The sequence below is a fragment of the Perognathus longimembris genome, chromosome 21 (assembly GCF_023159225.1).
Source record: "Perognathus longimembris pacificus isolate PPM17 chromosome 21, ASM2315922v1, whole genome shotgun sequence".
NCBI lineage: Eukaryota > Metazoa > Chordata > Mammalia > Rodentia > Heteromyidae > Perognathus > Perognathus longimembris.
This window is the reverse complement of record NC_063181.1, coordinates 32,423,990-32,438,903: the sequence shown is the minus strand read 5'-3', so window position 1 is coordinate 32,438,903 and position 14,914 is coordinate 32,423,990. Positions and strand designations below refer to the sequence as shown.

The window sequence follows — 14,914 nt, the reverse complement described above, 5'->3', positions numbered from 1 at the left end:
AATCTTCAAGCTCTTACTGAACTTGAATTGTATTTCTTAAATTACAAATTTTGGAAGATACCATTTTATTTTTGTTGTTCACTTATTACAAATTTATAGGAAACAACTGATATAAAATCTTTAAAATATATTGCAATTTCCCTTACAGTCCTGAAGTTAGTTTTACAAATATTCCATAAACATTTGAGAGGATTTAATTTTCTTTTTTTTTAAATTTAATTTTACTATCAAGGTGAGGTTCTACTGTGAATCTAAGGAACATATATTCCTTAAACTCTTAAGGGTCCATGTCTTCTTAAGATCTTACCAGTCTGAGGAGACGGTATTCCTTTGTTCTTTCCTTTCACATCACCTCATCTTATTCTCTATTAGGCCTCAATGACTTATTAGCCCACAACATCAAACACACATTCTGCTGATGTCTATCTTTCCTCTTATTGATATGCTTTCTTTCAATTACTTTTCTATTTACTTATTTGTTCTTATTTACTTACCTCGCTCACTTACAGGCTTTGATTCTCTGTTTCTTAAAAAGTTTCTAGCTCCAGAAGTTCCTTTAAACAAATAGAAATCTGCAGAATTATTTGCTTGTCTCCAGGTGATTTCATGGTTTTCTTGATTTTGAATGTCCATGTGTGCTTTGACTGTGCATTCTCTCTTGTTACAAAAATGATCAATTTATGTTAGGATGTTTTAAATGTTGAGTAAACACTATGCTTTTCCTACTTAGTGTCACCAAGATATATTTTCCATAAGAAAATTGATATCATTTGCATTTTTAAAAACTTCTAAAAATAAAATTTGTGTTTCAGTATGATTACATGGGATCTGAAATGATGGCTGTGACACAGAAAATTATCCAGATTATTGGTCTTGTCAACACTGTAAGTTTTAGTTTTTCCTGATTCTGATTTTATGAAAAGCTGATGAAAATGGCTTCAACTTTATTATGAAAATATGACAGATCAGATTAGTTTAATACTCAAAATATTCAGGTGAACTTTAAAAACATTCTTGAGGTGCTATTTTAATGTAATTATTAATTCTACTTGAAAGATGTGCTATTCATTTTATTTTTAGATGTTTGCCAATTTCAAACTGACTGTTCTGCTCTCTTCTGTGGAACTGTGGACACATGCAAACCAAATTTTGACCAGTGGAGATGCCGATGATGTATTGCAAAGATTTTTGGAATGGAAACAGGACCATCTTACCCTGCGGCCTCATGACGTAGCACATTTACTTATGTAAGCACAGCATTCTGCACCACTAAAGGAATAAGTGCAAGTAACTCACTAAGTTGGTAAAGTAACGCATTCATTGTGTCTTTCACTTTTCTGTAAGACCTTTTGAAAATGTTAAAAATCTCTTTATCGACCAGTTGATCGATCCATCTATCCATCCACATCTTTTGCCAAGTAGGTGATAATGTAAGTGGAAATAGAACAAGAATAAAAACAGAACAGGGGCTGGGAATAAAGCTTTGAGATAGAGTGCTTGCCTTGCATGCATGAAGCCCTAGGTTTGATTCCTCAGTACCACATAAACAGAAAAAAGCCGAAGTGGCTCTGTGGCTCAAGTGGCAGAGTGCTAGCCTTGAGTAATAAGCCAGGGACAGTGCTCAGGCCCAGAGTCCAATTCTCAAGACTGGCAAAAATAAAACAAAACTAAACAAATAGACAAACAAAAACCCAGAACAATTAATTTTATACCAGTATAATTTAAAGTATAATTTGCATAAAAATCTATATTTCATCATTTTCTTTTGTGCTGGTCCTGGGGCTTGAACTTTAGGGCCTAGGTGGTTCCCTGAGCTTTTTTGCTCGAAGCTAGTGCTTGTGCCATTTGAGCCACAGCTTCACTTCCAGCTTTTTGCTGGTTAATTGGAGATGACAGTCTCACAGTCTCTCATGCCCTGGTTCGTTCTGAACCATGCTCCTCAGATTTCAGCCTCTTGAGTATCTAGGATTAGGTAGGAGCCACCAGGACCCTGCTTCTTGATCTTTTTATATTAACTTTACTAATAGCACAGAGAACTCTGAGCTTAATAATAATGTAAAGGTTGATAGTATTTACTTAATATTATCAATTATGCTAATGTCCTTCATATCCATTTTTTAACTTAGAGGGATTTGTTTTATTTTACTAAAAATTTAAAATAAATGCTTATCTTTAGGCCAAGTAAGATGCCGTCTACAAATTCTAAACTCATTTTTAAAAATTTATTGTAAAGCTGATGAATAGAGGGGTTACAATTACATAAGTTCTGTAATGAGTACATTTCTTTTTGATCTCTGTTACCTTCTCCCTCATTTTCTCCTGCCCCTTCAAGTTGTAAAGTTCATTTCCAACATAGTGTCTTGTGTAAAGTCATTTTTTTTAACTTTTGTGACCAAAACAGTGAATGCACAATAAGGAAAATCACACTCAATGTGAAATAATAAAATCCTATCGAATCTGGTGAGGATAGAAAGTTGGTATTACAATGAATTACAGTTCTGATTAAGTTGGACATTTTTCTATACTTTGTTGGATATTATTCAGACTAGGACTTAGCACATTTACAAGCTTTATTAGAAGGACGTTTGATTGATGAAATATTTGCAAGTAGTTCTGAATAAAATGCTGTCCAAATAATGTAGTTACAGGGAACACCCTAAGTACGCAGGAGCGACCTTTCCTGGCAGGATGTGCACCAAACATTACGACGCCGGGATTGTCATGGTATGTGCTTTCCACCCTTTTTTATATTACTCCTCTGTAAAACCTTACAATATCATTTGGAAGTACTAATGTCATCGTTAAATAGTTTATAACAATTTGCCTTTTCTGTGTCTCTATAATATTTTTGTTGCAATAAAATGATGAGTAGCTTTTAAAAGAGCTTAGTGATACACTTCAAACACAAGAAGTAAAGTGTAATCCCAAAAGCAAAAGCAAGCAAACCATAAACTCAAGCTTTGCTAGTCGGCTGTGGGGGGTCTGGAGGTGACCCTAATCATTCTCACAGCTGCATCCCCGCCTCTTCTCCTGCCTTCTCTTGGCCTTCAGAGACACGCCATGTTGGGGTCCCCCACGCTTTCCTCTGTGTGGTGGACGGACACCATAGACATGGGCCTTCCAGAGGTGCTGGGGAGGCTGAGTGCTGCCTTGGCTTCCCTTCCCTCCGGAGCCAGCGCGTTTGGGCCGGCCCTCTCCTAGGCTGGACTTGAGCTGCTTGGAGATGGGTTACGTAGGTCAGGTGAAAGTCTTTTTCTTTTTCCAATGTGGCTGTTGGAGGATGCTTTTCTTCTGTTCAGGAGGCTACAGAACCTTTCAACTGCCTGATTTAGAGGTTGTCTCTAGAGATGACTCAAGGTCTCTTACTATGCATTTTGCTGCTGGCAGCCTTTTGATTTTCACAAATTTGTTTGATCTCAATGTATTCTTGTTTATTTTCAAAGCAGCAACTCTGTGTGGAGGACAGCCAGAGATCTTCGGTCTTGCGCTGAGTGGTGCTGAGGCTGCCCCATGTGTGAAAGGGGCCCTGTTCCACCCGAACGTCGAGGTCCTCTCTGGGTCTTCATCTTTGTATACTCCTATCTGTCCAGCAGCTACCATTTCTTCACATGGGTGGTTTGTATTTTCCATGCCAGGGATAGGAAAATTTCTCATAGAACTCTGTTGAATTCATGCGCTGTGCCAGTCATATTTGTCCTCAGCCACAGTAAATGTCACAAAAATGGTAATGAATTTCCTTCTGAGGACAATTCCCAGCCAACTTGGCCAGCATGCTTTGTTTAGCAGTGGGGTTTGAACTCAGGGCCTGCCAGCATGCTTGGTTAGCCAGCCTGCTTTGCTTAGCAGTGGGGTTTGAACTCAGGGCCTGTGCGCTGCCCCTGAGTGTTTGTGCTCAAGGCTTGTGCTCTATACCACTGGAGCCACAGCTCCATTTCTGGTTTGCAGTTAATTGGAGATAAGAATCTCATGGACTTTCCTGGCTGGGTTGGCTTCAAACCTCTATCCTCAACTCTCAGCCTCCCGGGAAGCCAGGATTACAGGTAGAGCCACCAGTGCCTAGCTGAGTAGCTGAATTTATACACGTACAAGGGAAAGAGTAAGAGGAAACGTCCTACCTGAAGTGAATCATGTTCAGTCTGGGACAGCCAGTCCACGCTACAGTTTTATTCTGTACAGAATATATATGTAATATTTATTATTATATATATTCACTTATTCTCTCCATTTTTCTTTCTTCATATACACATACACACTCATAGTAGCTTTTTTTCTTGTTTGTTTGTTTTTCTGTTCTTGGGACAGGGTCTTGCTTTGTACCTCAGAATAGCCTGGACCTTATTAAGCAGCCCAAGCTAGCCTGGAACTTTCAGTCCCCTTGCCCGTGTCTCTGAGTGCCAGTTCACAGGTGTGTGTCACCACATACAGCTGCCACAGGCCTTGGAGTGATGTCTTCGTGTTCCTTGCTTGTGTTAACTATTTTTCTCATTTCTTATCTAGCTCAGTTTAACTAGGGCTTAGTTTGTTTTAAAGGAATCTCTTCTGCTGCAAGACTTTATGCTGGAGGGTTAGTGTCGGCTGGATAATTATAGAAGTACAAGATCATACTTCCTTCCCTTCCCTGATATGGAAAGTCCAGCTTCCGGCTCCTGCATGTTGCCCCTAGCTTTTTGCCGTCACTCACACTCACTCTCCTCTGGATTTTACCTTCTTTCACATTCTGACATCAGAGTTTCCCAGCTCGGTTACTATAGGAGTGTCCCTTGCATAGCACAGCTCACAATTACCTTTCCATATTTCCAGATCTGTTCTATGTTTTCAATCATACACATGCGTACATACAGCTTGTTTTTTTTATCTTTAAGCTTTACTTAAATTTTATTATAAATTTCAACTAATACAGAAAACTGGGATGTCTGGGAAGTTTGCTTATAATGATTAAAGAAAAACACCTTGGATTTGGTATTTATCAGAGTTAAATGATTTGAAATATAGGATACTTTACTAACCATTTTTCAAAAACTTCCCACTTTAGATTCTTCTACCACAGCTCTTTGCCCTAGCTTATAAGTCAACTCCCACCCAAGTTTCCTGTGACTGCTGGGCCACTTCCAGACTCCTTGTCTCAGCCTAATATCACCTTCACAACCAATTGTGTCTGTCTCATCAAAATCCATTACCTTATACTGCTGCACATTTTTTTTTATTGAAGTACTTTATTCTCCTCCTAGCACTTTGAATGATAAGTTTTGTACACAGGAAGCTTATTTTGGATTCATGTGTTATCTTTTCCCCTTTCTGTAAGATAAGCTCCGGGTGTGGACAAAATCCATTTCCTTCATACATGCTACTATTTTCCCATCATGTGTGTAATACCTGACATAAACAAACATTGAAATAGTATCTGTTAATTAGGTTAATTTGACTGAAGTAAAATAAAAGTGCTTTACTTTGGTTGTACTAGAAATATTATGTGTTCAAAACCACTATGTATAGACTATGTATATGCTAGATTTTAAACTAGAAAATGTCACAGTTTGGTTACTTTTTTATACTGGTTCATGTGACTTAGTCTGTGAATTTGTGTATATTTATATATCAATAAAATATGTAAATGAATTATGAAGTTGCTTAACATGAAAATTAAAAAGTAAACTTTTATGAAATAAAAATATTTGACATTAGTACTTGGGTTTTTTCCTTCTTACATAATGACTTTTTCTTCACTTTTTTTAAATTTTAGTATCCAGATTATATAAGTTTGGAGGGATTTTCAGTTGTTATAACTCAACTGCTTGGCCTTAACATGGGATTGACGTATGATGACATCAGTAACTGTTCTTGTCCAAGAGCTGCATGCATAATGCAACAGGGAGCAGTGTAAGGACCTTTCGTAATTCATTCCATGGACTTTGGTGACGTTGTTTCTTAGATGCAATAAACTTTTTAATCTTTGAGGTTGTTTTTTTTTTTTCCAGTTTTGGGCTTTGAACTCAGATTCTTGCTTTTGCAAGACAGGCCCACTAGTACTGAAGCAACACACCTAACATTTTCAAATTTAATTGTTTTTGAATAGCTTTTGTATTTACATTTGTGACAGCCTGCACAGTGACCCTCCTATTTAGAATTCCTATGTAGCTGAAATGACAAGTGTGTATTACCATGCCCAGCTTCTTTCTGGTTGAGATGAGGTCTCACTAACTCTTGAGCTTGCCTGGCCTGGAACTATCATTTTCCTGACTTTCTATAAATAGCTAGGATGATAGGCACGAGTCACTGCACCTGGCTTTATAATTTTTATATTGATCTCCACATCTAAGTTGGTAAGGTATATGATACTTGAAAATATTTCACATGAAATATCTTTTATGTAATATAGTACTGTTTCCTATGATTCCAAGGAATGAGAGATATACCTGTAGTTAATAAGAACTAGAACATATTATAGAAATATGATACTACTGCTATTTTTGTTGTAGTCATTATTTCTCAAGAAAGAGATGCTTTATGTCCCCTTCATAGTGTTACACAGTACTGACGCTTTGAATGATATTTTGAGGGAAACAAAGAGGAAGATTTGAAGAAGAAAAATATCACCTTAATTTGCAAGTAGCCTGACTCCCCACCTAGAAAAACAAACAGAATCAAGTGCATTAGAACAATAATATCATGAAAACACTTATTAGGATGAATCAGTCTAGAAAAATTAATAGCATGTTTATGCCAGAGCTATGCAGATTAGATGATTGAGCAGTTACAGTTTTTTTTTTTCAGTGAGTTTCATAAATTAAGCACAACCTAAGTCACTATTTTTGTTGTTGTTATTGGTCCTGGGGCTTGAACTCAGTGCCTGGCTCAGTCCCTGAGCTCTTTTGCTCAAGGCTAGTACTCTACCACTTTGAGCTACAGCGCTACGTCTGGTTTTCTGGTGGTTAATTGGAAAAGAGAGTCTCATGGACTTTACTGCCCAGGCTGGCTTTGAACTGTGATGCTCAGGTCTCAGCCTCCTGAGTAGATGAGCCACCAGTGCCCAGCTGAGTCACTATCTTATGTAAATCTTTAAAGGAGTTCAGCAGGTTTTGTAGGCAAGGTGAGAAAGTAGAGGTGGTTAATACAGACATGATTGTGAGCAGTGTGGTCAGAGGAGATACTTTATAGATGGAAGACACTACATTCTATGTGCAGACAGATAGAAATGAAGACAGGAGATGAAAGATGATACTGGATAAAAGACGTCCGTGCAGTAAAATTACAGAGGCTTGGATCCCTAAGCCAATGTACAAGGTGTAGCTTTTGTTAGGGTTGGGCATGTTTAACAATCACTATGAGAGATTGGGAGAGTAACTATAGAGAGGGTTGTGGTCTGACTAGCAGAGTTGTGAAGACAAGAAATGGAGAGCAAGGAATATAGGATCTTGGGGAAGTTTGAAATAGTTGTCTTAGAGACATAATACAGTTTTGGGAAAGTTGATAGGGTTCTTGAGGGTTCTTGATAGTCTTGATATAAGATTGCTCTTTTAGGTTTATTCAACTCCTGCTTGAGGGATTTTGGTTTTTTTTGTTTGGCCAGTCCTGAGCTTGAACTCAGGGCCTGAGCACTATCTTTGTCTTCTTTTTGCTCAAGGCTAGCACTCTACCACTTGAGCCAACAGGGCCACTTCTGGCTTATTCTGTTTATGTGGTGCTGAGGAATCAAACCCAGAACTTCATGAATGCTAGGCAAGCCCTCTATCATGAAGCCATCTTCCCAGCCCCTGCTTGAGGCTTTAACCAGTTAATATCCATGGGATTCAGAAAGAGGAATGTAGTGGAATCTGCTCTTTCCTCAAAAACTAGATTTCATTTATTTCCTTCGCCAATCTTAGAACCTTGAATGAAAAATCAATAGATTTTTGAGACAACTGGCTTAGCTCACCTTAATTCACTTGTCTTTCCAGCCAGGTAGTAATCTTCCCACAGAAAGAGAATCATTATACATTATACCTTTCCTGTCAATTATCTTGTGTCTATAAGAATCCAACATACTTCAGGATCAGGTGTGTGTGTGTGTGTGTGTGTGTGTGTGTGTGTGTGTACACCCTATACATAACTAGACTATCCATCAACAACAGACCATGTACCACTATCACAGTGGTCCTAAAAGATTCTGCAGCCTAGGTATGTATAGCCACTGTGGTTTGTGTAACTGCACAATTACAGATTCACCCAGGGACATACTTCTTAGAACATGTCACCATTGTTAAGTGCTTCCTTGACTGTGATACCTTTGTCTATCATTCATATTCACTTTGTATTCTAGTCCATACCAGACGAAGGTTAGATTTTTCTGGTCCGTGATTGAGGGACCACATTCTCAGGTGGCCTTCCCCCTAGCAGAGTCTGACAGATGACATGGCATGTGTGTCCTCCAATCTTTTAATAAAGCCACAAATACCTAATCATATGGAAGGCATTCAGTGACTTTTTCTAATCTTAATCCCTTCCCTTTGGGAAGTGAATGTAGTTGGGTTAGGTTTCTATCTGCTCAATGTCTTAAAATGGGTCTATAAATCCACCATGAATTTCCTAGACTATAAGTCATCTTCAGGTCATATCAGCTTGTAAGAAATTTTTCTTTTGAAAAACGTTAAACAACATTAAAATTGAGAAATATTTATAGCTGACTTAATCTTTGCCAAAGTACCATGTTTGTTTTTTAAATTTGAGCTATCTTTTGATTTATATAATCGTGTGGCGTATCTTTTATATGTGGTGTTAGTAGCCAGATGAATTTATTTGGTTGGGCACTGGTGGCTTTAAATCTCTAATTCTAGCTATTCAGGAGGCTGCAATCTAAGGAGCAATGTTCAGTGCTATCCTGTGTATACAAATCTGTGAAACTCTCCAACTAATCAGCAAAAAGCTGGAAAGGAAGGTGTGAGTCCAGAGATAGAACTCCAGTCTTGAGCAAAGAAGCCAAATAAGAGCTCAAAGAACTAAGTTCAAGCCCGAATACTGCCAAGCACGGAAAAGGCATATTATCTGAAGAATCTTATTTTATTCCAGGAGTTCCAGTGGCATAAAGATTTTTAGCAACTGTAGCAGGGATGACTACACTCGCATCATTTCAAAATATGAGACTAAATGTCTTCATGACATTTCAACTGTGCAACCATTACATCAAACCCAACCTGTTTGTGGAAATGGAATTTTGGAACCCGATGAAGAATGTGACTGTGGTGTGGAAAAGGTGAGTAATAAATGTTGATGTCTGAGAGAAAAATCCACAGTTCTAGAGACATAGAATGTGATTGTAACGGTAATGTATGGGACAATATATGCAACTGTATCTTCAACCTATAACTGGGTTATGCAAATGAGGATAATTAAAATAAATGAATATGTTTCCTTGCCTTTTGATGTGGGAAGACAAATGTGTGATGCAGGTGTGTTTTTCACAACCCCTGCAATATAACTAAAAGTTAATTTAAAAAAAAGTATAGAAAATAGTGTTAGTTGATACGGACAGGTACTGCAATCCTCAGGGTCATAACTATTTATTAAAAATAAAGGATGGGATCTTACAATATTTTCACAAGGATAAAGAGTAACTCTTGCTTCAAACATTCTCCTAAAGGGGTCTATGCCTTTTTTTGTGAACAATTTCTTTTGGGGAACAGAGGAAACCCAAGTTTTTTGCAAGGGGGTTGGGGACAAACTCTTGCTCCCAATACATACTGCAGATGGACTCCAAACCCAACAGGTTTAGTTCCCAATGTAGAAAGTCCAGGTGAGTCTATGACTACATTCGGGGTCAAATGGATTTACTATCCTAGCCTGCTGTCAGTTCTGCAGTCCCTTAGTGACACATTCAGGTGGATGTCCTTAGAGAGACTTTTCAGTTGTATATGTCAAACTGTCACCATCAACCACACAGGTCTCTGTTAACCACAATTATACATGCATGCAAGTTACATTGCCTCATTTCTCATTATGCTAACTACATCCACTTGATTAGTTGGCTACATGTGGCCTCTTGGCCGCCTCTGTTCTGGAATCTGGTGAGTCTGGTGAGATTGGAAGCTCCCTGATGACACCTCCAGTGATCAATCTAGTCCACGGAAGAAATCTACCAATGAAGTTTTCAGCAGTGTTGTGACTTCCCCACGCGGCCACTGCTCCCGTTCTGTGCAATAAGAGGAGTAGGAAAGGGAAGGCCAGATGGAAACATCTGAAATCACCAGGGTAGAAGTGAAGAAAGACTAATATTTTCTGAATGAATAAATCAAAAGAAATTAATTTAAATACTATATGTAAGATCTATGCTGACAGGCAGGACATCAGAGATTCCCAAGCACCATCTGTTAGCACATACTCTATAACTGATTATTTTGTAAACAAATGTGTGTACTTTGCAAAATAAACAGTCACTGCTATTAATTCTATCCAAGGGAAAAAGGTATGTGAATACATGCGAAATATATGTGTGGGTATATGTGTGTACCAGTACTGGGGCCTATACTCAGGGCCTGGGCACTATACCTTGGCTCTTTTACTCTATTACTTGAGCCACACTTTTGTTTTTGGCTTTCCTTTTTCGTGGTTAATTGGCTCATAGACTTCCCTGTCCAGTCTGGCTTGGAACCACAGTTCTCAGATCTCAGCCTCCTGAGTAGCGAGGATTATAGGCATGAGCCTTTATCCTTTATGCCTGGCCATGTGAAATGTATTTCAATTATACTTTTCAATTTTTCTAAATAAATGTCCAAAAAGATAAATATTGTACAAAATGAAGTGGGACCATTTTTTAGAATTCCAACTCAAGGAATAGTTTAAAGCACAGCAATAATCTTTAATCCATCTTTTAAAAAGAATTTAAACTAATTCTACTTTTCACACTAACAGGAATTTTAGCAAACAAATCATTGATAAGACAATTGAGTGATGTTTATGTTTCTCGGGGGAACTCACCTTTCTCCCTCCCTCCCTCCCTCCCTCCCATACTGAACTCATGAGTCGGTTATCAACTGTGTTAGTTCATAAATGCTACTGATGCCTGGGACAGGGGCTTAGTACTGCCCCAGAGCTCCAGAGCCCCGAGATCAAACGAACACGCAAAGCCAGATGCTGCTACACACTGCTAGCTTAGATACTGTTTCTTTACCTTCGGTTAGTTTTATATGTCTTTGGATATTCTAGAAATACTAAACCTTCCTTTTATATAGTTAGACATACATATATATATAAATTTGAGTGTAATGTATTAAATTGATGTTGGGATTAAGAAGCCATTCTTTTTTTTTTTGCCAATCCTGGGCCTTGGACTCAGGGCCTGAGCACTGTCCCTGGCTTCCTTTTGCTCAAGGCTAGCACTCTGCCACTTGAGCCACAGCGCCACTTCTGGCCGTTTTCTGTATATGTGGTGCTGGGGAATCGAACCCAGGGACTCATGTATACGAGGCAAGCTCTCTTGCCACTAGGCCATATCCCCAGCCCCATTAAGAAGCCATTCTTAAATGGTTGGACTGGGGTAATACTTGTTTACAATTTTTAGGAATGTCAATTTAAAAAGTGCTGTGACTATCAGACTTGTAAACTGAAGAGTTCGGCGACGTGTGGCTCTGGCGCGTGCTGCACCTCCAAGTGTGAGGTGAGTGATCTCCCGCGGGGGTGGGAGGGCCGTGGAATCCCAGCGGGAGGCTGCGTTCCCGGAGCCAGTGTGGAGCTGACAAAGGATATCAAGGCATAGATGACAGAGCATAGAGAAAGTGACTAGGAAATTCCAAAGGCATTTTAGATTGGTGCTGATTGGTGTTGAAAGCACAAAGCTCACCATCTTCTAAATTATCAACACAGTTGACATTCACAAAGTCATGCAGTCAAAAAAATGACAAGTGACTAGTTGTAACATGGATAATGTGAGATTATGTAGTGGTCTCTCACATGTTAATCAGTAAAAGGCAAATCTCTTTCTTACACAGATACAGATACATGTACACACGCACACACAGGAAGCAAATGATAGTTACCTAAATTATTGTATATTGCTCAAAAGTTAGATAATGTGAATAAAAATATATGTACTAATATAACTCAATATGATAATCCTAGCTCCTTGAGAGGCTGAGATTCAGAGATCATAGAGCAAGGCCAGGCTAGGCATAAAAATAGCAAGACTCCATCTCAATCAACTGTCCCAATGGCATGAGCCATGGGGGAAACACAGGATCTGGGGAAGCACAGATAGGAGGATACAGCCCAGGCGGCCCTGGGTACGAACAGTGAGACTGTACGTTGAAGATACCTGATACAGAAGGGAACTGGCAGAAGGCCTCAAGTGGTGGAGGTGCAGCCTCCCCAGCACCCTGGTGTGGGGAGAGGACACGCCCCCTTCCCCCATCCCCCTGAAGTCAGGAAGCCTCCACCAGAGTTCGTGTACCCATAGGTCTGTTTCAGCCTCTATAATTAATTCACTTTTACAAAACATATGTAATAAATCCCAACCCTATCTGTGAACATGCGAATGAGACACCTTAACATAACGCATTTCAATGTCCCTGTGGTGGGGTGTTACCTTCTCAGTTGCTGGACCATCCTGTCCTGGGAGTACTGCAGTAAAGGGCTCACTCCCTCGGAGAGCAACATCTGGGCCACTTTCAATTTGGGGTGAATAAAATGTTCCCACTATAAATAATATATGTAGGAAAATTATGTATGAACATACTGTTTCATTTTTCTACAAGTTCATGTAGTAACTGGATATGGAAATTCATGGAAATTTGAAAAAATGATTTTCCCAAAACAAATATACTATTTTGAATTCCCATTTTGCTTTGCAATTAAATATAAACTCTACAACTATGCAAACTATGGCTTACTTTTATATTTACTGTTGGTTTTCTCCTTATCTCCTTATCTTGGTAAAATCATTTTATTATTTTCCCTAGAGTTGCAAATCTTTAATTAGAGAGTGATTACCTACAGTATGACACTGCCTGAGTTGTGAGTAGGTCTTTTAGATCAAACAAAATAAGAAAACAGTAGTTTTAGAATTAGTACCATCTATTCCATTTGCAGATTTATTTCCCTTTGCAGATACCCATTCCCTTTTAAGGACCCATTTCCTAGTATTTATTTAGCTGGACTGTGAGTTAGTCTTTCTAAGGAATTACACCCTCTGAGTTCTATCCTTAATCTACCATATTTCATTTAACACATTTGTGGTCAGAGAGACATTTATATAGTACTACTTCTTTTCTGGGAGCTATGCAGAGAGAAATGCTTATGCTTTCAGATAATAATAAATGTGTTGGTGGTTGTGCTGGGTTTTATATACATTGTTACCAAGGATCAGTCTAAGTTCCTTTTCTTTTCTTTTTGTGCCAGTGCCGGGGCTTGAACTCAGGGCCTGGGTGCTGTCCCTGAGCTTCTTTTTCTCAAGGCTAGCACTCTACCACTTGAGCCACAGCATCACATCAGTCTTCTTCTGTGTATATGGTGCTGAGGAATTGAACCCAGGGCTTCCTGCATGTTAGGCAGGCACTCTACCAATAAGCCACATTCCCAGCCCTCTAAGATCATTTTCTATTAAATCAATTTAATACTACCAAGGACTCTGTTAGAATGTGCTTATAATCCCAAGTTACAAATGTGAATGTGTCCATTGAGTGCTTCTCCCATACAAAGAAGCCAGCCAGCGAGAGTCAAAGCCACGCCCTGAAGTGTGGCCTAGTGGTAGAGTGCTCACCTAGAATGCATGAGGCCCTAGGCTCAATTCCTCAGTAACATAGAAACAGAAAAAAGCCAGAAGTGGTGCTGTGGCTCAAGTGGTAGAGTGCTAGCCTTAAGCAAAAGAAGCTCAGGGACAGTGGCCAGCCTCTGAGTTCAAACCCCAGGACTGGCAGATAAAAAGAGTCAACACCAGGAGCTTTAACCAGGTAGACTAGTCCCTAACCCCTCTGAAAGCAGAAGGTAGGGGCAGCGGTCCTAGTCCTTCGCTTTCAAGGAACAAAAATGCTTCAGGCAATCTGCTTAGTCTCTGTCCAAATGCTGAGTGAGTCAGAATACCTCACATTGGAGAGAGCAAAGAGCGGGTGGGCAGGTGCAGATCTGCTCTAGGAAGGGTTTAGCGCTTTAAGACAGACACTCTTGGAGCTGTAATGAGATCCAGTATCTGATTTCTCCTCAGGTGAGTTTTCAGCCTTGGGAGCTATGCTATTCCCACCAGTGTAAATGGCCAGATTGATTTTATTAGATGAGTCTCTTCAGTAAGAAGAATCATTCACACAACACACTTTCTTTTCCTTTTTCTCCTAGTTCTCAGTAGCAGGCACTCCCTGTAGAAAGAGTCTTGACCCCGAGTGTGACTTCACGGAGTACTGCAATGGCACTTCCAGTCATTGTGTTCCTGACACGTACGCACTGAATGGCCACTTGTGCAGAATGGGGTCTGCATACTGCTATGGCGGGCAGTGCCAAGCCACTGACTACCAGTGTGCCCAGTTATTTGGCAAAGGTATTGCTCTTTCTTTCCAGTTTCCTTTACCTCCAATTTGAATCGCTCCATTGTTGATATTAAACATTATACAGCCCTAGAAGTGAACGAATTTGGATTGGAACCTTGTTAAAGGTCAAATGGGAATTATAGAAGGTAGAGGTAGGTGTTTGTAGGTGTGATTGGATTTTTCACAGGTAGTGTTTGCTATATATTCCTTTTCTCATGGTTTGAGTTTTGCTTTGGGTAGTTAGCTACCTGGGGAGAAAAGTTGTTGTTCATAGCTCACAATATATCTAGTATCTATCTATCTACCTTTTAATAGTGAATCCATTCATTCTATAATCTTACTTAATTACACTTCTACTCCTTACATTCAAACATCTCATTGTAATGATGTGAAACACAAAACTCAGGATGAATTTCATCTCTGTGTAGTCAGAT

At 39.3% G+C, this 14,914-nt stretch overlaps 1 protein-coding gene across 1 annotated transcript in view; it reads left to right on the top strand.

Annotated features, from left to right (window-relative positions):
* Window positions 1-14,914, top strand: part of LOC125339384 (disintegrin and metalloproteinase domain-containing protein 18-like) — a 47,185-nt gene that overhangs the window by 11,763 nt on the left and 20,508 nt on the right. Inside the window, exons 8-14 of the mRNA XM_048330523.1 lie at window positions 813-884; window positions 1,081-1,247; window positions 2,643-2,724; window positions 5,741-5,877; window positions 9,043-9,226; window positions 11,531-11,626; window positions 14,293-14,491. Coding sequence (XP_048186480.1) covers window positions 813-884; window positions 1,081-1,247; window positions 2,643-2,724; window positions 5,741-5,877; window positions 9,043-9,226; window positions 11,531-11,626; window positions 14,293-14,491 — 937 coding nt within the window. The remainder of the gene's footprint in view (window positions 1-812; window positions 885-1,080; window positions 1,248-2,642; window positions 2,725-5,740; window positions 5,878-9,042; window positions 9,227-11,530; window positions 11,627-14,292; window positions 14,492-14,914) is intronic.